The 22123-nt window shown below is 42.9% G+C and overlaps 1 protein-coding gene across 2 annotated transcripts in view; it reads left to right on the top strand.

The window, feature by feature from the left end:
• The first annotated feature begins 886 nt into the window (after nt 1–886).
• The window catches only part of Golim4 (golgi integral membrane protein 4), a 76588-nt gene continuing 55351 nt past the window's right edge, over nt 887–22123 (top strand). For both annotated transcript variants that reach the window (XM_090338602.1, XM_090338601.1), the window contains exon 1: nt 887–1580. In XM_090338602.1, the coding sequence (XP_090194728.1) occupies nt 1394–1580 (187 nt within the window). In that variant the 5' untranslated portion in view covers nt 887–1393. The remainder of the gene's footprint in view (nt 1581–22123) is intronic.

Below are 22123 nucleotides of genomic sequence, written 5' to 3'. Positions count from 1 at the left end.
GGCACCCGGGTGGGGACAAGGCAGTCCTGGGGTTTCTCCCCCGCGGGGCCACCGTGGGGGTGGGACTGGCTGTCCGGAACATCAGGCCACGGAGCGAACCGGGAGAAATTACAGGGCTGGCTGTGGAGGGCGCGGTGGCTGAGACTCGGCCCTCTGGGCTTCTCTGCCACACTCCTCCCTTCCCAAGTGCGGGATCTCTCGATCCCCCTCACATACCTTTCTCTTTCACTCTCTTCCCTGCTCCCCCCTCCTTTCCACCCTTTCCCCCGTCCAGTCCCTCTTCAGTCTATCCACGTCTTTCTGTTCGGTCTCTATGTGTCTGTGTCTCTGTCGCTCTCCTCTTCTGTCAGTGTTTGTCTCTTTCCTTGTCTCTGCCAGACTGTCTCTGGGTCTAGGTCGCGCGTACACACACGTACACGTACACACACACACACACACACACACACACACACGCTCACACGCTCACACGTGCGCACCCCTCCTCGCCCAACACACACACACACACACACACACACACACACGCTCACACGTGCGCACCCCTCCTCGCCCAGCTGCAGGCCTGGACACGTCGCCCCCCCCAACTCCTTCAGGCACCCCAAGTTCCCGCCCCTCTCCACCGCCTCCCCCACCCGCCGGGCTCCACGTGGGCACTCGGGGCGCCAGGCGGCCGCGGGGCCCCGCCGATCGCGGTCCGCCGGGGCGCCGGGAGGGCAGGCGCGGCCCCGGGGCGGGACGGACAAAGCGGGCGTCCAATGGAGCCCAGCCCTGCGCCCCGAAAGGAGGGCGCGGCTCCTCGGCCCTGCCCAATAGGCGCGGGACGCGAGTGGGACTTCCTCCCGGAATCCCGTTGGCCGGGCCGCGGGGCCGCGGGTGACACGTAAGTTGGGTGGGAGGTGGCGGCGGCCGAGGCTGGAGCCGCCGGGTCAGTGACATCCAGGGCAGCGGGTCCCGCAGGCTCAGCCTCCAGTGAGGGCCGTGCGCGCGGGGCGGGAGTCGTCCCCTTTGTGGGGCGCGCGTCGCCTTTCTGCGGCGGACCCCAAAGTCTTGGAGAGAGGACCTTGCGCTAGCGGCGGGCGCGGAGCCGCGGGGGCGAGCCGGGCCACAAAAAGTGGGCTGCAGGCGCCCAGGCAGGCGGCGCCCCGAAGCATGCGCACGGCCCCCCGGCGGGCTCGGGCACCGGCGGAGAGAGAGCCCCCCTCGCGGAAGTTCCGCCGGAGCCGCCCCGCGGCCGCCGCCTCTCCGCGGGCCCCGCTTTTGTGTCTCCGCGTCCCGCGGTGGCCGCCGCTGGGGCGCACGGGCGCTCGATCCGCCGCGCGGGGGTGCGCAAGCCCAGGGGCGCGGCCGGAGCCGGAGCGGCGGGGCGGCGGCCCTGGGGCGCGGGCCACGCGGGACCATGGGCAACGGGATGTGTTCGCGGAAACAGAAGCGGATCCTGCAGACGCTGCTGCTGCTCGGCCTGGCGGTCGGTGTCCTGTATGGCGCGGCGCTCTACCACGAGCTGCAGGGCCAGCTGCGCAAAGCCGAGGCGCTGGCGCTCAAGTACCAGCAACACCAGGAGTCCCTCTCCGCCCAGCTGCAAGGTACGGGGCCCGACGGCGCCCAGGGGCGCAGGGACACAGACGGGACGCGCACCGCCTTGACCCAGCTCTGCCTCGCGCCTCCACCCGGGCTGGAAAGTCGCCTGGGGGAGCCGTGGGCGCCGGGCGAGCCTGTCTCTGATCTTGGGCGGCGGGGGGGGGGGGGGGGGGGCTGGGAGCTTAGGCTCACCTCAGAGGTTTGCTCACCTCTGACCCTCGGGATTTGGGGGAACCCTGGTTCTGGACGCGCGCTGACTTTCAGGGACAGCAGAAGGAGACAGCGATCCATCCATCCCCGAGAACCCCAGTCTCCCGGTTTCTAGACAGTCTGCTTTTCTAATTCATTTTGTCTGTCACCTAAGAAATGAGACGAAGTTAGGCAGGCATGTATCAAATGGTTTGTCTGGGGGAAATGAAGCTATGACCTGCCAGCTCTAAGAATGAGCTCTGGCCAGTGCAACTCCGACTGGCGGCTTGTTCAGTATTCTGGCAGTTTAAGGTGACTTTGAAGATGTTGGTGCTTTGGAAAAGTTTGGGCAGCTAGAATGTTTTACCTTCCTGCAGGTTGGGTTCCTGGTGTGTGTGTGTGTGTGTGTGTGTGTGTGTGTGTGTGTGTGTGTGTGTGTGTGTGTGTGTGTGTGTGTGTGTGTGTGTGTGTGTGTGTGTGTGTGTGTGTGTGTGTGTGTGTGTGTGTGTGTGTGGTCCTGGGGCTGGAACGCAGGGCCTGGGCACAGTTCTTGAGCTCTTTCCATTCAAGGCTAGCACTCTCACTTAAACGACAGCTCTACTTTAGCATTTTGGTCATTAATTGGAGATAAGCCTCTCATGGATTTTTTCTTCCTCTGGCTTGGAGTTAATAATCTCAGATCTTGAACTCCTGATTAGCTAGGATTCCAGATTTAAGCCACTGGGTCCAGATGCTTGTTACAGTCTCATTGAATGGAAATTTTGGAGACATAAAAGATGTGGGGTGACTGAAAGCATTACATGGTCCCAAGGTCAGAATCAGTATTCTATTTTTCTAATTCTATCTATCTATCTATCTATCTATCTATCTATCTATCTATCTTCTACCTGTATTCTAGTTTGTTTGCAACACTTACATAGCTGTCTCTCCAAAGAAATGACAAAGAAATACAAAATGCTAACTAGGGATTAGCTACCAACTGTTCACTAATAGTGTACAAAGTTAGTTTTTCGATTACGCGGCAGGGACCAGCTGGAGGAGTGCTTGTGTCTGTGGATGTGTATACAGACAAACACATGCTTTTCCCTTGCTTCAGCTTTTCTGGTGTTTTCTAGTAAAAACAAAATTGAAGATGAGGGAAATGATACATAGCTATTGCTTGGTTGTATTCATTCTTCCCAAGGATGGAAAGTATTTTTAGCTTACTGAAGCTACATATAGCCACAGGCAAGGAAAATATGTGGCTGGGCTTGGTTCAAAAGGAAAGCCTGTTTGGATACACAGGTTAAAAAAAATTTTTTTAGACATGTTGAAATTTATCCCTTAGTTACTGTTGGTAGAAGTGGTGGGAGGAGGGACATTTAATTAATTAAAAGGTCTCAGCAGATTCCCTGGAAGTAAAAGAGTAACAGAAATGTCTGATTTTTCACAAATGTGGTGATCGGGACCACGTACAGTGTGCTCTCTGAGGACTTAGGCTTTGGTTGCTTCATTTGGAGACCCAACCAGACACAGGTTTTAGTTTTTGCTAAGCAGTACCTAGTGCTTCTGCCTCCCAAAGAAAGACAGTATACATTTATTACAGACAACAAAGAAAGCTTGCTCTGAACCACTGTGAGAAAATTAATCCCAGGCACTTTAGTTGGCTTTCTTCTGAGCTTTTGATTCTGTGACTGTTGTTGTTTTCTTTTTATAAACAAAGTGTTATGTGCAACGAGTGTCTGTTCTTTGCTTGCGGGGGGAGGAGGGGACCTGGAACTTGGGGAGGGAGGCCCTGATTTCTGAATCATGACCTTGCTTTGTTATACTCTGCTTTGAAAGTCAATCTAGATGTCTTTCCTTCTTTTGGTTAGTAGTGATAGTGTAGTGATAAGAAAAGTGGTAAATAGCTCACACTGGTCATTAAATGCATACTTTGTGCTTCGTGTCAAGAACTGAAAATATTCCTATCTAGTTTGAATGGTTATCTCACAAACCGCTTCCTGGTCTTTGATCATTTCCTCTTGCATCCCAGTGTTAGAACTCTTTTGACATTGTTGGTAGGTGGAAATAATTATTTCACAAACCACCTGAAGTTTCTGCCTTTTAAATGACTTCTCTTTTGACTTCCGTGACATTTATTTTGGATTTCACATCTACAGTACACTTAAGGAACATTTTCTAGCGGCAGGCAACTATGGCTATCCTTTGCAAACAAGGCATGACAGGTTTGAGTCAGTGCTACTGGGTACAGCCTGCAGAGCTGGGATTGAGGATTTCCAATTCTTAAGAACTGCTCATATAGAAACCTGGCTTAGATTAAAATCAGTGAATTATGAGTGGCCTTTTTGGGGGAAGAAGGACTTAGGGGTTTGTACTCTTGCTTGACTTTCTCACACATGTGCCACTTTAGCCACACTTCTACTACTTACTTTTGCTAGTTAATTGGGCATGAGTCTCTTCTGTGAGTCTCCCTGGGCTGGCTATGAGCTTCGATCGTCAGATCTCAGCCTGCTGAGAAACTACAAATAAAGGCATGAGCCACTGGCCTCTGATGTGAGTGGCCTTCTTTTCAAACATGATTCTTCCCAGGGTTTAAATAGTTTGGTCTTACAGTCTATGATGTATGGTTGTCAAGAGAGCATGTTCATGTTATCACCAGCTAAGGAATAGAATAGTTATACTCTAAATAGTTCATCAACAGTAGGTTACTTATTAACAGTAGGTTACTCCCAGCATATGTTAATGTAGAACAGTCCCCTAGACAGCTGCTAGTAATCACAGGGTGAACGTTTAGAGGCCAGGCAACACTCTCCACTAAAACCCATGTCCACGTCTGTTGTTGTTTGTATCTATAATCTATATCTGTGTTTGTGCAATCTATGTATGTATCAATGTATGTCTCTATGTATGTATGCATGTATGCATGTATCTATCTATCATCTATCTATCTATCTATCTATCTATCTATCTATCTATCTATCTATCTATCTACCTATCTACCTGTACTATGTATCTATCTATCTCTGTCATCTATCACTGGCATCTATAGATATTGTCTATCTCTACTATCAGTCTATCTCTATATATCTGTCTGTCTCTGTGAATCTATCATTGGTGTGTCTAGCTCTCACACTGGCATCTTCATTGTACTGAAGAGTAGGGCAGAGGTCAGTGCTAGTGGTAGTTACAACCTTTGCCCAACACAGTGTTTTACCCAACACTGAATTTTCTTTTCTCTGCGTTCCAGTGAAGCATACCCCATTTTCTGTTCTGTAAGCAGAATTTCTCTGTGTGGTCATTTAGCAGATGATCCTAACTACTGGTGAACTGGCGCCCAAGCCACATAATGGTGAAGGCTCTGGAGATCATTCCAGTGTGACCCCAAAGTTGAGAACTTTAGCACTCCATTCTTAGCACTGAGCTGTTTCTCCCATTTACCTTCCTTGTTGTCCGTGGAGATATGTGTAGCCCTTATCCTGAGCAGGTGATTCAAAGCAGATTGGTTTCTGGGCAATGATTCAAATTTCACTTCCGCAATGGTTAAGTATGAACCTGGGCTTTGTTTTTCTTATTTATAAAATGGAGATTAGAATTATTCATTTGGTAGAACTTTATGAGACTTAAGCAAAAAAACAAAAAACAAAAAACAAAAAAACCCCCAAAACCAAAACTGAACAAACATACAAACAGAAAACAGTGCCCCCAAAACTCTCTTTAATGTGTCCCTTGCACTTGGTAGGAACAATTTGTTACAGATTAGCTCTTATTAGCATCACTTCCTATTTGAATTAAAAGAGTTCCTCCCTTTTTCTCTTCCCATGTTTATCCTTCATAAAATTTTGAAACAGGAAAATTTGTTTTTATAGCCAGTCATCTACTTTTATGGCTGCTAAGTGTATGTCAAGGAAAAGTAGATCAAGTGTCTGAAAAAGGGACTCACTCACTGCTGTGACATTTTAGATAAAAAACCAGATTGTGGTTATTGGGTAATTCTTGCCCAGATCTTATCAGATTAAAAGATAGGCTGGACGTCTAAGACAGTAAACATGTGTAGTGACATTTGGGAGAAAGATGTGACTATTTAACATGTTTAAGGGCATTTTATGTTCAGAGAAAAGACACCCCCCTCAGCTCCAAGGTATCACATTATCTACATTAGTATATCATAGCATTTTTTTCCTTGTGATAACCAAAAATCACTGGGGGGAATTTACATAATGTTTTCCATGTTCCTATTTCAGATTACAAATATGATGAACATGTAAGTATAAAATTTCCAGCTCCTAAGTGTAATAGTTACCATTTAAGTGTTTGGTCTTTTGTGATGGATTGCCACAAACATGGGCTGGCCCGTGGATTAGGTGTGAGGCCATCACATGGTAATTGTTACCTCTTTCCCCCCACATTCCCTACATCTGCTTTCAAAACAGAAAGTATATAGGGTACCCATAGCTAACACCTGTCATCCTAGCTACCCAGGAGGCTGAGATCCAACGATCACGGTTCAAAGCCAGCTTGTGCACAAAAATGCATGAGACTCTTATCTCCAGTTAACCACCAGAAAACCAGAAATGGCACTGTGGCTCCAGTGGCAGAGCACTAGCCTTGAGCTGAAGAGTTTGAGGAGTTCAAGCCCCATGACCAACCCCAACACCAACAAAAAAGTGTTTTCCAGTTCAGGCCCAGGCTTTTATCACGCCATCCTCTGTAGCATATTGTAGTTCAATGAACAGGACATCAGCGTTTTCCCTCTGTGGTGGAGGTATATACCTATGTTGGGTAGGTTAGCGTGGGTAGATATGAGCAGAAGAGTAAAAGTGTTTGAATATTTCCTTTTTTATCTCTTTCTTTTTGTTAGCTATGTGCTTTGGAACACATTAATTAACTTTTCTGTAATTTAGTTTTCCTATAAAGAATAACCAGGATAATCATGCTTCTTATAACTTGCCGTGAGGACTGGGAGGGCTAAGAGGCAGAAGCTTGCACTTGGACTGATATAGACCCTCATGCATAACAGATTGTCAGGATTGGAAATGTGTGGTCTTCTTGTGTAGTCATTCTTATAAACCAAATGACAACCTAGAAACTTCCATTTGACCTTATCTAGGAAATAGACAACCCCATTTACATACAGCTTCAGTTTAAAAGGAGACAATGTCAGGATCTTGTATAGAAAAAGAAATACTCTTAAAACTCAGGTTTTTTTTTTAAACATGTACATTCATTCCTTGGTCAAAAGAAGTTTTTTGCTACAAGTTGAAATGCTGTCTTAGTACATGACTTGCCCGAGAATCTACAACTCATTCCAACTTTATGCTTGCTGTAAAGGGGACCTTGATGGCTCTATAAAGAGTCAATGTTACAATGATTTTTTTTTAATAATGCTTCATTGTTGATTGACCTTGTAAGAGAAGTGTGCATTCTGTGGCAACCTTTAGTTCGTTTCTGTGTAGGCCAGAGACCTTCCCTTTGCTTTTACTTTGTGGGTGTTTTTACTCACAGTTTCTTTTTTTTTTTTTTTTTTGCCAGTCCTGGGCTTGAGCTCAGGGCTTGAGCACTGTCCTTGGACTTTCTCAAGGCTAGCACTCTACCACTTGAGCCTCAGCACCACTTCTGGCTTTTTGCTATGTATGTGGGGTACGGAGGAATTGAACCTAGGTCTTTGTGCATGCGAGGCAAGCACTCTACCACTAGGCCAAACTCCCAGCCCCAATTTACTCACAGTTTCTTCTAGGGCTGGCATACAAGACTGGAGGAAGGAATTGGGGTTGGAGAAATAAGGAAGACTGATGTAGACCTCTAAGATTGGAGCTAAAAGTAGAATTAGGGAGGGAACCCAAAATGTAATCAGCTGATGACTTTTCCAGCATCAAGGTTCACAACTTAATAGCCTACAAAGAAAGTGATAGGAAATTGTGAAGGGATGTGAGTTTGGGCACCAGTTGTGGCTTGCATGCTACCCTGGTGTTTCCTGTTATGGTGACCCTCAGGAAGGCAGAGACAGCTCTCACTTTGGTGGTGGAGCGGGGCTGTCTGCACATTTGTATGGATTGGGGATGACATCCTGAAGTGGCCGCTGTGAGTCTTGGAGCTCTTAGCGAGTGACTAGGGCCGAAGGTACTGGAGTAATACTGGATTACATCGTGTTGTTTCTATTCTTGCCTGTATGAGGTAGATCCTGTTTAGTTCTCGCTTCAATGTGAGGGTCTCAGAACACTGTGTCTAGCGTGGCTGAAACTTCAAGACACCCACACTCTCTTTTCTACCCCTTGAGCCCTACCTAGGGGTAGAAAAACCCCTGAAAATTGGTTTCTGTGCTAAAAACCTCAGAGTTGCTGTTTTTTATAGCAGTACCCCAGTATTGGGTTTGATCGTGAAGGACAAAATGTACTTGTGACTTTTGCCATGAGGTGGTTTGTGGTTTTGGTAATTATGTGAATATGACTTCTTGTAAAAGAAGAAAAATGAACTAGGCGCTGGTGGCTCACACCTGTAAATCCAAGCTACTTAGGAGGCTGAGTGGTGAGGATATCGTTTTCAACAGCAGCTCCGGCATGAAATTCTGTGAGTCTCATATATCCAATTAATCACCAGGAAACCAGAAGTGGTGCTGTGGCTCAACGTGGTGGAGCCCAAAGAGCCTACTCTGCCTACCTTCTGCCATGAGTTAGTTTTTGAGCTAGAGTTTTGTTTTATGTCCTAGGTGGCCTAGACTGTGATCCTATTTGTTCTGTCCTGCATACACCCCCTTAGCCAGTTGTTGACTGAAAAGGAATTGTGTAAACTTCTTGCTTTAGCTGGACTTGCACTGAGATCCTTCCCTCTCCACCTCCTAAACAACTATGATAGGTTCGAGCCATCACTGGGCCAAAGAGCAGATTCTTTTTACTAATACCCACTGAATGCCCACCAGAGTCATATAGTATACTCAGAAACACACTGCCTGTACTCATCAGTGGTGAGTGACACTGGCACTTTAGTGAACGAGCTACCTGAGGCTTAGAGGGGCTGAACAGCTGCCAGCACTGCCATGTCATGAAGCAACAGGGAGGGCAGAGTCCTGGGGTGACTTCCAGGCTGACCCTGTGCCACACCACTGACCTCAAAAGAGTTGCCTGGTCTTCTTGTGATAGTGCTGATTGTTCTGAGGAAGTAGGTAAGCAGCTCACCTGAGGGTTTAGGGTAAAACCTAGAATAGGAAGGAAGAGGTGTGCTCCATGGCTGTGGTCTTTCAGGCAGGGCGTGGCCCAGAGCTGCTGCCAAGGGCAGGTGGCATTGATTGGCACTAGGTCTGATTTTAGGTGATGGAGACTCTACTCAAAATAACATCGAATCTCATCGTAAAACTACGAATTTCTTTTCAATAGTTTTTGTGTGTGTGACAAATCTGCGAGAAATTCTTCATTTGGTTCTCACTAGACTCTGTTCCCTAAATGCAGTTGCTCCAAAGCTAAAGAAAGCAGATTTCAGGGAACCACCAGCCTGGTAGCTAGAACTGATTATTTTGTGATATATAATTTTCAAATGAAACATTTCCATAATTGCTATCCATTTATGCAATGTGCATGTGGATTTTCCATTTATCACAGGGGTGTGATGTTTGCTTTACAATAAGTCTACTCTAAGGAAAATATAACTTTGGCAACTCATAATACCTAATAGGGTTTGTGTGGGTGTGGTGAGGGGTACACACTGACTAAATCTGCTTGAAACACAGAATTTAAAGCTGATACCCTGGATTCTGCAAGGGTTAAGTCTCCTGCTCTGGGTCTCAGGCGAAAGAGTCTGACTTCGAGATCAGGAAAGCAGTCTTCCTCGCCAGCCATGCTCTGCTCCTGAGGAGAAGCAAACAGCATCATCCGTGCTGGAAAGGAAGTGGGTGCAGCTATTTGGAACATGGCTGTGTCCTTTTGAATGACCTATCGGTGTGTTTCATTTTGATTGGTCCACAAGTGCTTATACTGAAGCTATACCTGCCAGCCACAGACTTTACTAATAGGCCCATAACCTAGAGGGACATAGCTATGAAATAAATTGCTTCTGTAATAGACTGACATTTGAAAAACACTGCTTTAACTATTTTTGATGTACAAAATGTCACACTAGGATAGATAGTGCATAGAAAAATAAAACATGGGCTGTCACACAGAGGGATGGGTAATATAGAACTTTTGTTTTCCTTTGAGACTAAGTGAATTTAAAAATTACAATCATTGTAGGGGAGTACCGTGTTCCATTTTTGAGATCATATTTTATTCCTGTTGCCTGCATTTCATTGGACTTTTTGGTGCAATAACAAAAAAGATTTGCCAATCAAGATAGGTAAGCCTGAGGCAGTGATTTATGCTCATAGTTTTACTTACTTGGGAGGCTGAGCTTTCAAGGATCAAAGTTTAAGGCCAGCCAAGGCAAGAAGAGTTCACAATACTCACACGTCAACCAATCCAAAGGCAGGCATGGTAGCCCACCTCTTGCATCCTAAATATCCAGGAGGGTAAATAGGAGCATCACCTCCCTAGCATGTGCAAAGCTCTGAATTCCAATCTCTGCACTGCCCAGATATATATTTTTATTTTTAAGATTTTATTAACACGATTTTTACATCATATTTCAAATGTCATGTTTAACAAACAAGTATTCAAGAAGGGAATCTCTATATACAATCACTGGCACTTAGATTTTAGAACATAATTAAAATTAAGCTGAGGATTTGTATGTCATAGATACAAATTAGTCTATGTAATAAAACATTATGTCTATAGAGAATATATTCCATCATAGATTTTTATGTCTATGTAGTTATGTTTATATCTCCAAGAGCATGTCCATAACCTTGGGTGGCCAAATATTGAGTCATCGCTCTTGTACTGTTTGTATCTAATATTGACATATCAAGGAGACCATGTGCCTTTTGTTCCTTTGGTCTTGACTTGTCTCACTCAACATGATTCACTCTTGCTTCATCCACTACCCAGTGAATGCCATTATTTTATCTTGTCTGTTGGCTATGTAGAATTCCATTGTATATATATACCACATTTTTGTATCCATTCATCTGTAGTAGGTCATCTGGATTGTTTCCATAGCTTGGCTATTGTGGATAGTGCAGAGATGAACCTGGCTGAGCAGGTATCCTTATCATATCCTGGGTTATGATATTCAAGATAGATGCCAGGAATGGTATGGCGGGATCTTAGGGAAGGTCTATTTTCAGTTTTTTAAGAAACCTCCAAATTGCCTTCCAGAGTGGCTGTACTAGTTTATATTCCCACCAGCTGAACTGCCCAGATATTTAAGAGAGCTTTAACATGATTTATGAGCTATGTTGACAATGGCTACCATACTTAAAGCAAATGCTATAAATACATTAAGGTCAGACAGCTGACAGCTACTTTGACATAAGTGTCTAATTTTATATTAATGAGATTTGAAGTTATAAATCTTCACAATTCTGTCCTATTGTGTCCTATGTTTTAATAAAAATGGAGGGGTTTTTGAAAGGTCTCACCATTCTGTTTGGAGATTTGGATCAATATTACAAAGTAAAGAATATTAATATCAAGCCTCATTTTCATTAGAACATGAACAATAAATTCTCTTTACTGTATAGACGGTAGTATCTGCTCCAAATTCAGAAATCTTCCACTGTGCATGTAGTGTCAGGCTTCTTAAGTAAAGTTCATTAAGTATAATTCTTCAAGCTGAGAGTTTGGCCTAGTGGTAGAGTGCTTGCCTAGCATACAGGAAGACCTGGGTTCAATTCCTCGGTACCACATACATAGAAAAACAGAGAAGTGGAGCTGTGGCTCAAGTGGTAGAACTCTAGCCTTGAGGAAGCCCAAGGGACTGTGCTCAGGCTCTGAGCTCAAGACTGGGATTGGGGAAAAAATCCAAAACAAAGCAAAAAACAAGCAACTTGGGTCGGGAATATAGCCTAGTGGTAGAGTGCTTGCTTAGCATGTGCGAAGCCCTGGGTTTGATTCCTTGGTACCACATACAGAGAAAAAAGCTAGAAGTGGCTCAAGTGGCAGAGCACTAGCCTTGAGCAAAAAGTGTTCAAGGACAGTACCCAGGCCCTGAGTTCAAGCCTAAGGAGGGGCAAAAAAAAAAAGTATAATTCTTCAAGTTGTGTTCCTCTTTTTCCGTGGAATTATCCTCTGTCAGCAGCATCCGTGTCCACTGCTGCATATTAGGACATGTAGGAAATATACCTAGATATTCTGGGTCAAGGACAGAAAATGTGTACCAGTTCTGAGTCACTGGTATATAACACATCTAAAATCCACACTGGTGAAAGGTTCAGGCCTGGAAATACTTCTTTCTGTCTCTTGACTCCGTGGTCTCAGCTCTTGGTTTTATGCTTTGAGTCTTTTTTTTTTTTCTTTAAGTGATCAGTAATGGAGTTTGAATGCTGGGTCTTACATTTTCCATCAGTAGTTCTAACACATGAGTCATGCCCTCTACCCTACTTGCTTTCATTATTTTTCACATTGGATATTGATTGTTGCCCTGACCAGTCTGGACTGTGACCTTCCTAGTTAGACTTCCCATGATGCCATCTTCATGTATAGCTATGGGACATCTAGGCACATGCCACTGCACTCAACTTTTGATTGGATAGGATGGAGATTCGAGAGCTATTTTTCCCCTACAGCTCGCCTCAAACCTTGATCCTCCTGATTTCTGCCTTATGGGTAGCTGGGAATGTAGGCATGTGCCTCTGTAGCTGACATCCTTTTTACCAAAGGTGCTGTGTTTGCTGTTAAGTAGTTTCCTTAGCCTGATTCCTGATAGAATTTTGGGAATAGTGGTTTGTTCATTTTGTTGTTGTAATGATGGTATGATTAAACCTTGATATGATTTAAAAATCTGGTTTTCAGTAAGTGTGTGTGTGTGTGTGTGTGTACACCAGGCCCAGTGCCTCATACTTCTTTTCCCTGGTTCACAGCGGATGCTTTACCATTTAACAATACCTCTAGTCCAGCATTTTGCCAGTTAATTGGAGATGGAGTCTCATGGACTTTGCTGCACAGGCTGCCTTTGAACCTCGATCCTCTATGTTTCAGCTTTCTGAGTAGCTAAGATTACTGGCATGAGCCACTAGCTCTCAGTTTTCTTAACGATCAAAACTTCTGTGTTCAGTATGTCCCCAGTTCCTTGCCCCTATTCTACTTCCTTCTGCTTTTTATAGCAGCATTGCACTTCCCAAATATTCATAAGTTATTTTACTGCAAAACAAATTTTCCCCAAACTGAACAGAACTAGCTTAGAATAACAAACATGATCTCATAACTTCTGAGGGGAAGGAATCTGGGCTTCACTGGGTGAGTCCGTGCCTCTCAGGACCGGCCTGGAATGGAAGGAGCTAGATTTCAGAATCCACTCATGTGATTCTTGGCAGGTCCGAGAGATTCAACATCTGTCTAGCTCCTTTACAGAGCTACCTTGCATGTGAGGGCTGGACCTGCTAGGTCCAGGCATGCTAGAGAGTGATAGAAGGGGCCAACACCCCAGAGAAAGGGAGGTATCACCGAATAACTGGTTTTGGAAGAGATTTCACATCACTCTTGTCATAACTTATTCATTAAAAATGAGCCATTAGGTTCAGCCGGAATTCAAAAGACAGAGATTTTTTTTTGTAAATAATTTTTTATTGTGATTAATAGAAGGGTTACATTATATTCACCAGATAGAAGGTGCATAGCTTCACAAACATTGATACCTTTTCTCATGACATGGTCCCCATTTCCCTCCCACCCTCCCCCCGTTTATCTTGATTCCCCCCCTTCCCTATCCTATTTCAAATAACCAATTAAGCACACATAAAATATATCAGATAACAAGGTGAAAATTTGTAACAATATAAGATAACCCAGGGATGGCAAATGAGATGAGCGATAACATAGTACATTAAGGACAACAGTCAATCATTATATGGCTTTTGTTTCTTTATCCTGGAGGTCCTTACATTTAGTGTCGTACTGTTTGGCCTAATGTCTCTAGATTTTGTTCTATAAGGAACATAGGCCCAATAGTCTCCCTCATTTATCATAATCAGAAGACAGAGATTTTGAGTATGTAAGCAGCAGAAGGTTGACCCCATTAGGGACTTGAGGAGGTTACTTCGTTGACAAGTATAAGTGTTATGATTGGCAAAAACCATCATTGTTGAAGTCATTATAAGGTATCATAAATTGGACACTTCTTATATACCAGACTGTGTTCTAAACCATTTTTCTTGGATTCTATGATTTTCTTGGATTCTAGTTTTGCCAAAATGAGCTGGGAGTATGGCCTAGTGGTAGAGTACTTGCTGAGCATGCATGAAAACCTGGGTTTGATTCCTCGGTACCACATATATAGAAAAAGCTGGAAATGGTGCTGTGGCTCAAGTGGCAGAGCTCTAGTCTAGAGAAAGCCAATGACAGTGCTTGGGCCCTGAGTACAAACCCCTGGACTGGCAATAAATAAATAAATAAAGACCGAAACAAAACAAAACAAAAAGTCTTAGTATATACTAAAAATATAATATACTATTACATTGAAGTATCTTAGCAAGGTGTAACATTTTAAACTGTGGGAAAATATCTGGTGGTTCAGATATTGATATTTGTACAAAAATTGATATTTTTGTACAGCCACTGGGCTTGAACTCAGGGCCAGAGTGCTGTCCTTGAGCTTTTTCAATCAAGGCTAGCACTCTACCACAGCTCTACTTCTGGCTTTTTAGGTGGTTAACTGGAAATAACAGTCTCTCTGACTTTTCTACCCAGCTGGCTTTGAACCACAGTCCTCACATCCTAACCTCCTAAATAGCTAGTATTATAGACATGAGCCACTGGTGCTCATTTTCTTGATTATATTTGAAAAATTAGAAATATTAGAGTATTTCTGTTTTTCCCTTTGATTTCCACTACACTTTCCAAAGTACACTTCATTGTTTCCTAACCTTTTAACTGGGACCAGGATAGTGTTTGATCTTATCAGCTTATTATCGGACTCACCCTTCAGAGGAAATGCAGTTCTCAAATTCAATGCATATTCTACAAAATTAAAGGGAAGGGGTGGAGTGAGGAGAAAGAATGATGAATAGGGTGATGCATTGTACTCAAAAACAGATGCATTGAGCTAAAGCTTTTTCCTTCAACTGCTTTAAGATAAAACGTAAAATAATAAAAGTGGGGATGGGGTGGGGGGAGGAAAATGGGGACAAAACATAAGAAGGTGTATCAATGTGTGAGAAGTACTAAACCTAATATCTGGTGAATCTAATTGTAACCCCTCTATACATTACCTCAATAATAAAAAATAAAATGAAAAATAATAATAATAAAAGTATGTTATATATGTAATAAAGCAAAACATCTCTGACAGAACAGATTAAGAAATTAATAGAGAATATTTTGTCAAAATTGGTTGGAAGCCATACTCCATTCAAGATGCCACTAAAATTGTATTCTTGGGCCAGGAGTTTAGCCTAGTGGTAGAGTGCTTGCCTAGCATGCACGAAGACCCGGGTTCAATTCCTTGGCATCACATGCATAGCAAAAAGCCAGGAATGATGCTGTGGATCTACTGGTAAAAAAAAAAAAAAAGAATGTATTCTTGTTCAGTGGATGTGTTGGTAAAACCTCTGTACCTTCAGAAATCTATAAACGCAGCCATTGCTCTTGGCAGTGGGGCTGTGGTAGATTGTTGAAATCCCACTGGGCCTCTGTTATCAATACATTATGCTCTGTAATGTATCGATAATACACAATCCCCCCACCCCCTACACACACCAAGGAGACTTGCGCATTGTATTTTTCTTATACTTTCCCTTCAGCTGTCTGAGTTAGGCTCTGGTCATCTGGTCTGAGGTAGAGAAGGGTGTCTTTTGTCCATCCTTCTAAGAAGCAGTAGCTACGTGTCAGCTAGCATGATGACATGCTAAAGGGCCTGTGGAATCTTCCATGGAGATTGAGGGAAAAGAAACCCAAGGCTTCCAGGTAGTGAACCTTTCAGTGTGAGCTGAGTCTTTAGGAAGAAAGCCTGCTTTGTTCTCCTCCTTGGCCCCTAGCTTTACTCAACACTGCCTTCTCTTTAGAATACAGCTGCTTACCTAAAACCATAGTGACGTCTGTCTTGTCTATGAGTCAGTGTCTTCCTTGGAGGTACAAGGTGGGATGGGAGCTCTCTGTGTAGCTCCTGCAGGTATGTCTGTCCTCCCTGTGTGCCTTCAAGTACCATGGCAGCCATGGTTTTCATGAAATATTTAAAGCATGAGTGAGTAGTATAGATGTTTAAAGCAGCTGCTTTCAGACACATTTCTCTTTCTGAGGTCCTTCATGGAAGTTGACCTTCCCTGCTCTCCGTTCTATGGATGAGGCGGGCATTCATGCCTGAGTATCTATTGGGCAGTCACTGTGGATAATTACTTCCCACAAAGCCCTGCCTATTTGATCACTATTCCCTGCCTTCAAATAAAGAAGAATCCTCGCATGACATCAGTGGCTCACACCCATAATGCTACTTACTACTCAGGAAGCTGTGATCCAAGGATCAAGGTTCGAAACCAACCCAGGCAGGAATGTCCATGAGACTCTGATCTCCATTAATGAGCTAATGCTGGAAGTAGAGATGTGGCTCAAGTGGTAAAGTACCAGCCCAGCCTTGACCTCAAAAGTTAAGAGAGAGCATCAGGCCCTGAGTTCAAGGCTTAATACTAATCCATATGTAAATCCTAGATACAACCCTGGCATTTAATAAACAGTTTTTAGAATCAACCAGGGAATGCTATGGAAATGATCAATACAGAATTGCTTCAGAAAATTTTGCTTTTTAAGCCTTCTTGGTAATGATGCCATTGGATCAGAAAAGCAACCTGTGCAAAGCACAATACTATACTATTAGTACTGTAAATATTGGACAACAGAAATCACACGGCAGGACGTTGGCAACTGCGGGGATTAATGTTCACATGGCTCAGTTCCTAAATTGGGGCTTTTTATTATTATTATTAAAAGTCTTTCAATTCTAAGTCTCCCTGAGCTTTGAATCAAAAATGAAGATTTAGTACCTTTGGCAAAGTGGAATTTGTAGGATACTTTAACTCCCATTTCTTGCACAGGGAGCAGGAAGTTTCTCTCTTCTTTCTCTTTCTCTCTCCTTTAATCCTGTTATATGAAAATAAAGCATTGTTAAAATTAAAAATAATAAAATAAGAATTTTCTTTTCTTTTTTTCTTTTCTTTTCTTTTTTTTTGTCTGCCTTGGGCCTGAACTCAGGGCCTGGGCACTGTTGTTGGACACTTTTTGCTCAAGGCTAGTGCTCTGCCTCTTGAGCCACAACACCACTTCTGGCTTTTTCTGTGTTCGTGGTACTGAGGAATTGAACCTAGGGTTTCATGCATGCTAGGTGAGTAGTCTACCACAAGGCCATACTCCCGGTCCCAAAAAGGACATTTTTAGCTTGGAGGGCTTACCACCCTTTACAAATCTGCCAGTAAGAATATTTACCTTCCCACGTCACCATGCAACTCAGCAGGACTTAAAGAGGTGATCTCCCTGGAGTCCACCTGCCAGCTCCACCCCTCCATCTTTGTTCACTCTGCCCATGGCTACCAGAGCTGGACAAGGTTGATAATGTTGGTTCTTGGCCCTCATGTACCCTGGAGGAACTAAGTGAGCTCCCTAGGAATGTGTGTGTGTGTGTGTGTGTGTGTGTGTGTGTGTGTGTGTGTGTGTGTGTGTGTAGGGGCGGTTCACTCTGTGGAACTAGGCTTTTCCATCATTTTCTCTGGTCAAAACTAGCGATTTGCCACTTGAGTCCCAGTTCCACATCCCATTCTTTGGTGGTTATTTGGACAGAAAAGTCTCATGGACTTTTCTGCCCAGGCTGGCTTTAAACCACCATCCTCAGATTTCAGCCTTCTGAGTAGCTAGTATGACATGCGTGAGCCAGTGGCTGCCTGCACGACACATTTGTCTTGATCTAGAAGTAGATCCTCAGTCTCTCCCTTATCTCTGTAGGATCCCTTTGTAAAATCCTCTGCATCCTGGTGTTAGATGGGGCATAGGCCCAATGGGGTGCTGCTAGCATTCCCCCCCCCCCCCGCACAAGCTGTCCAATGTCCATACATTCACCTTGAGATGGGGCTTTGAAGCTCCCTACTTCATGAATTTTCCAGCTGTGTGCTTTGGTTGCCAGATGTGAAATTCTTACTTCTCCCTCAAATAAATCACATTGGTAGAATTGGAAAGGACATTGGCAAGGCCAGGTTGCAAGTAACCACCGTGCATCTAAGTGGAAAAACTTCATTCTAGTAACTGTGGATCAAAAAAAGATGCTTCACATGAACATCTGGATTTTCCACTTTTATTGTCAATGTGCTAAGGTTCCACAGCACCAGGTCTGCATTCTTGCGTGCTGGTTGAGCAGCAGCCCACATGCAACAGCTTTATGAAGGGTTTCCTTAGCCAAAATTCCTGTTGCTACTGCTCTGGCCATTTGTTTGAACTTGGCCTCTTTTAAGGCCTGCATTTGTAATTCTGTGTCTGGAATAATGTCTTCAGCTCATCAAGGAAGAAAGTGAATCTCAGTGACAGAATGACTTGACAATCATGTTACTTCATAAAAGTCGCCACTGGTCACCATGTAACAGTAGCTCTAGCAATGTAGCTAGATTCACACAAGGACTGAACTCAGACATTTTATATGTAAGCCTGATGTGAGCTTCAATATTCATCAGTGAGAATATGTTTCTGTTGGGCATTAGTTTGTATTTATGGTATTAGTTTGTCACGTGGCATGTGCCACACTCACCATGGGTTTACCTGTGGCTGTTAGTAATTATACAGTTAAAGCTCTTGCAGAGAGTATTTCCTATGCCTGGTGTTTACTTGCCTGAAGCCACAGAGTTTGTGGGTGGCAAGTCTGGAATTCATTAGCAGAATTCTGCCATGCCATATTTGCTCCATGATTAATGTGTTTCCTAACTTATCTTCTAATTCTCAAAATCTTTTCATTGTACCATAATGTCACAGACTCCTGTTCTTCCTTCTTTGTTAAATGGAGTATAAAATATAAAAGTAAACTGGGTACTGGTGGTTCATGCCCGTAATCTTAGCTACTAAGAAGGCTTAGAACTGAAGATCCCAGTTTTAGGCCAGCCCAGGCGAGAAAGTCAGTGAGACTGTTATATACAATAAACTACCCAGAAAAAGCTGGAAGTGGTGCTGTGACTCAGTAGCAAAGCAGTATCCTTGAACACAAAGAGGCTCAAAGACAGCATCCAGGGCCTGAGTTCAAGCCCTGGCACTGGCTATCTATCTATCTATCTATCTATCTATCTATCTATCTATCTATCTATCTATCCGTGATTTAATCACCCAGGATGGTGGTAAATACCTATAATCTCACTTGGGAGGTTTAAACAAGAGGACCAAAAGTACAAATGATTGAATCTGGTCTGGCAGTGCACAGTAATTCCAGCTACTCAGGAAATGAGGCAGAAAGATTGTGAGTTTCAGTTCAACAAAGTTAGCATGATTCTGTCTTTAAAAAAAAAGAATGCAAAGCAAAAGGGGAGAAGTGTGACCAAAAAGCAGAGCACAAAGGAGTGCCAGACTCTAGGTTCAATACCCTATGCTAACAAAAATACAAAGAAATACAAGATAAGGAGAGAAAATATAACATGTTCTATTATTACCAGTAAGTTAATTTCAATTTTAAAATTAATCTCATGATCTACCAGAACCTTTTATTTTAAGAGATAGACCATATAGTTTTCATTGACCCATTTACGTAACAAAACAAATTTTTAACATATGCAAAATGACACTGCATTTGATTTTGGTGCAACTATTTAAAAGTATAAAAATACTGCAGAAGTATTTTCATAGCTACTTACAGTAGCTGTAAGTTTAGCTTCTTATTAGATCTATTATGTTGTTTGCTTTTCCATTTTTCTAAATGAAACACTACAGATAAAATATTGGTAACAGCAGCAGCCCAATTAAAGCAAACATGTTTTTAAAGTCAATCCCTTGTGACATTTTATGTGTCAAACTTGACATTGGCATTTAGATGCCTAAAAGTAATGTTTTTGTGCAGTCTTCCTGCTGTTATGTGCATCTGTTTAACCAGCAGGTAGAGTAACATGCAAAACAAAACCAGCATACTTGCAGCTAGCTCCTTATCAATTCCTTTCATTCTACTGCCCCTAAAGAGAATGAACATGGAGCCCTACCTGCTTTTATACTGTAAATAAACAACATCAAACCATATCTACTCTTGTGTCTGGTTTATTTTAAGGGCCTCGGTGAGATTGATCCAAAACATTACAAATCGCCAGTGACGGTTGGTTCACTGGCTCATTGGTCTGCCATTGTGTAAGTCTGTCACAATTTACCCTGCTTTACTGATGGCCATTTAGATATCACTTACTGACTCCAGTCCTTCCATTCTTTTGGCTGTGGTGGCTGGTGCTGAATTTCTTCTTCCTTCTCCTCTTCCTCCTCCTTCTCCTCGTCCTCATCCTCCTCTCTCCTTCTTCTTCTTCATCTTCTTCTCACTACCAGCTCAAGGATGTGCCTAGGAACTATTGCTTAAAGTCTTTCCATTTAAAAACTATATTGAATTCTTTTTTAACGTGAAATAATCACTTGGCTCATCTGTTGATACGTTTTAATCTCCTCCCATGTCCTGCCTATAAGTACTGCTTTTTCATTCGTATATATTTTATAACTATCATATGATTAAAAATATAATGGTCACCAAAATTTAAATGCACAAACATTTGTGGTGGTTTTTAGCAAGGGATAAATTGTGTAAGTGACTGCCAGGTTTTGAACTGTTTTTATCGGTTTTCTGCTATCTTAGATCTCACTTGAGACACAGTTTTTTTCCATCTGGAAAGGGTAAAAGGATTGTAGGAAAATGTTGTGAGCTTAAAAATAGAATTATATAATTCTATTTTTTATGGCCAAAACATTTGGTTTTTACTAAATTAATTTCCTTTTCCACGAAGATTCAGATCCTACCGAGTCTTTAAGACAAACGTCTATGAGGTAACAGAAAGATTTCACTGGCCCTGTGATTGTTTCTGCGCTAACATTTTGTGCTTTTCAAACTCTGATGGTCTAGCTTAAGTTGACAGTGATTAAAATGAGCACAGTGACCTGTGTTCAGCAATTTATCACACATGAGAAACTGTGCAGGTCTACTTGATCATACATAAAAGGCAAACAGTCATGGTCTTGTTAGAATGGATCCCTAAAGATCTCATACGTTTTACTTTTGTAGCTTGTGATGATTTGAGTTATTTTAGACTACTATGGTAAGATGAACAAAAGCAGCTGCCCTCCTGTCTTCTCCAAAGAATGCTGTCCCATATTACAAATGCACATCAGAAGGGACAGTTTCCTTAGACTCAAAGAAATGATCACATGACTTCTATCAGCCAAAGCAGAACTTGTGAAAGTATTGGTACTCAAAAGTAATGATTTCTACTTTAATGGTACCTTCAAAGGCAGGTTTTACCACTTTCCACTGCCCCATTTCCCAATAATAGTTACACTGGTCATGTCTGGAGGGGAGTTACTCAAGCACTGCTGAAGGTGCTTACTGGAGTCCATCAGATATTTTGAAAGATGTGATACGTTCTATCACTTTAAGTATAATTTAGTGAGATTATTGTCATTTATATTCAGAAATTAGACGAGTTACGTAATGAATGTCTTCGATTTGTCTGCCTGGCACTGGCTTCACGTGTGATTACAAGTGTGAGCCATCCGCACCTGGCTATAGAAAATATGGTTTTAGAGTTAGCTTCATTCTAGTTTTAAAGTATAGGCATAGTTTGCATCTTACTAAGCTGTATTGTTTTTAAAATTCTATTTAGACAGCTCTAGTCTTGGTTAATATAGAACTAGATAGAAAAGAATTGTGGTTGGAGTAGCAAAGTGGCTTTTACTTCAAACTTATCCCCAAGCATGATAGCTCTGTGGTTCTGAAGATCATTTTCCACAAAGATACATTAATGTTAACTTTTTATCTCTCTGTGAAGGAAATTTTAGCTCTTATTACTTGATTGGATTTTATTAAGGTGATTCTGGCTTGCTGGGTCTTTTCACTGATACAAGAACATCCCAAATTCACACCCTTCTTGGCATCCTCAGACTTAATATTGTAGAATATTCCTCCCTGTAACTTGTTCATCTCTAGGTTTTTTGTTTCATTTTAATTTAGCCTTCTATTGAGATTTCAGTCTTGTGAAAAGGCTTCATCCAGAAAAGTTAAATTATTGCTACATAAGAAATTACATCTAGGGCCGGGAGTTTGGCCTAGTGGTTAAAGTGCTTGCCTAACATGCATGAAGACCTGGGTTCGATTCCTC

Source organism: Megascapheus bottae, chromosome 1 (genome assembly GCF_031878675.1).
Source record: "Megascapheus bottae isolate mThoBot1 chromosome 1, mThoBot2.hap1, whole genome shotgun sequence".
In the NCBI taxonomy this organism is placed as follows: domain Eukaryota; kingdom Metazoa; phylum Chordata; class Mammalia; order Rodentia; family Geomyidae; genus Megascapheus; species Megascapheus bottae.
This window is presented reverse-complemented; position numbering and strand designations above follow the sequence as displayed.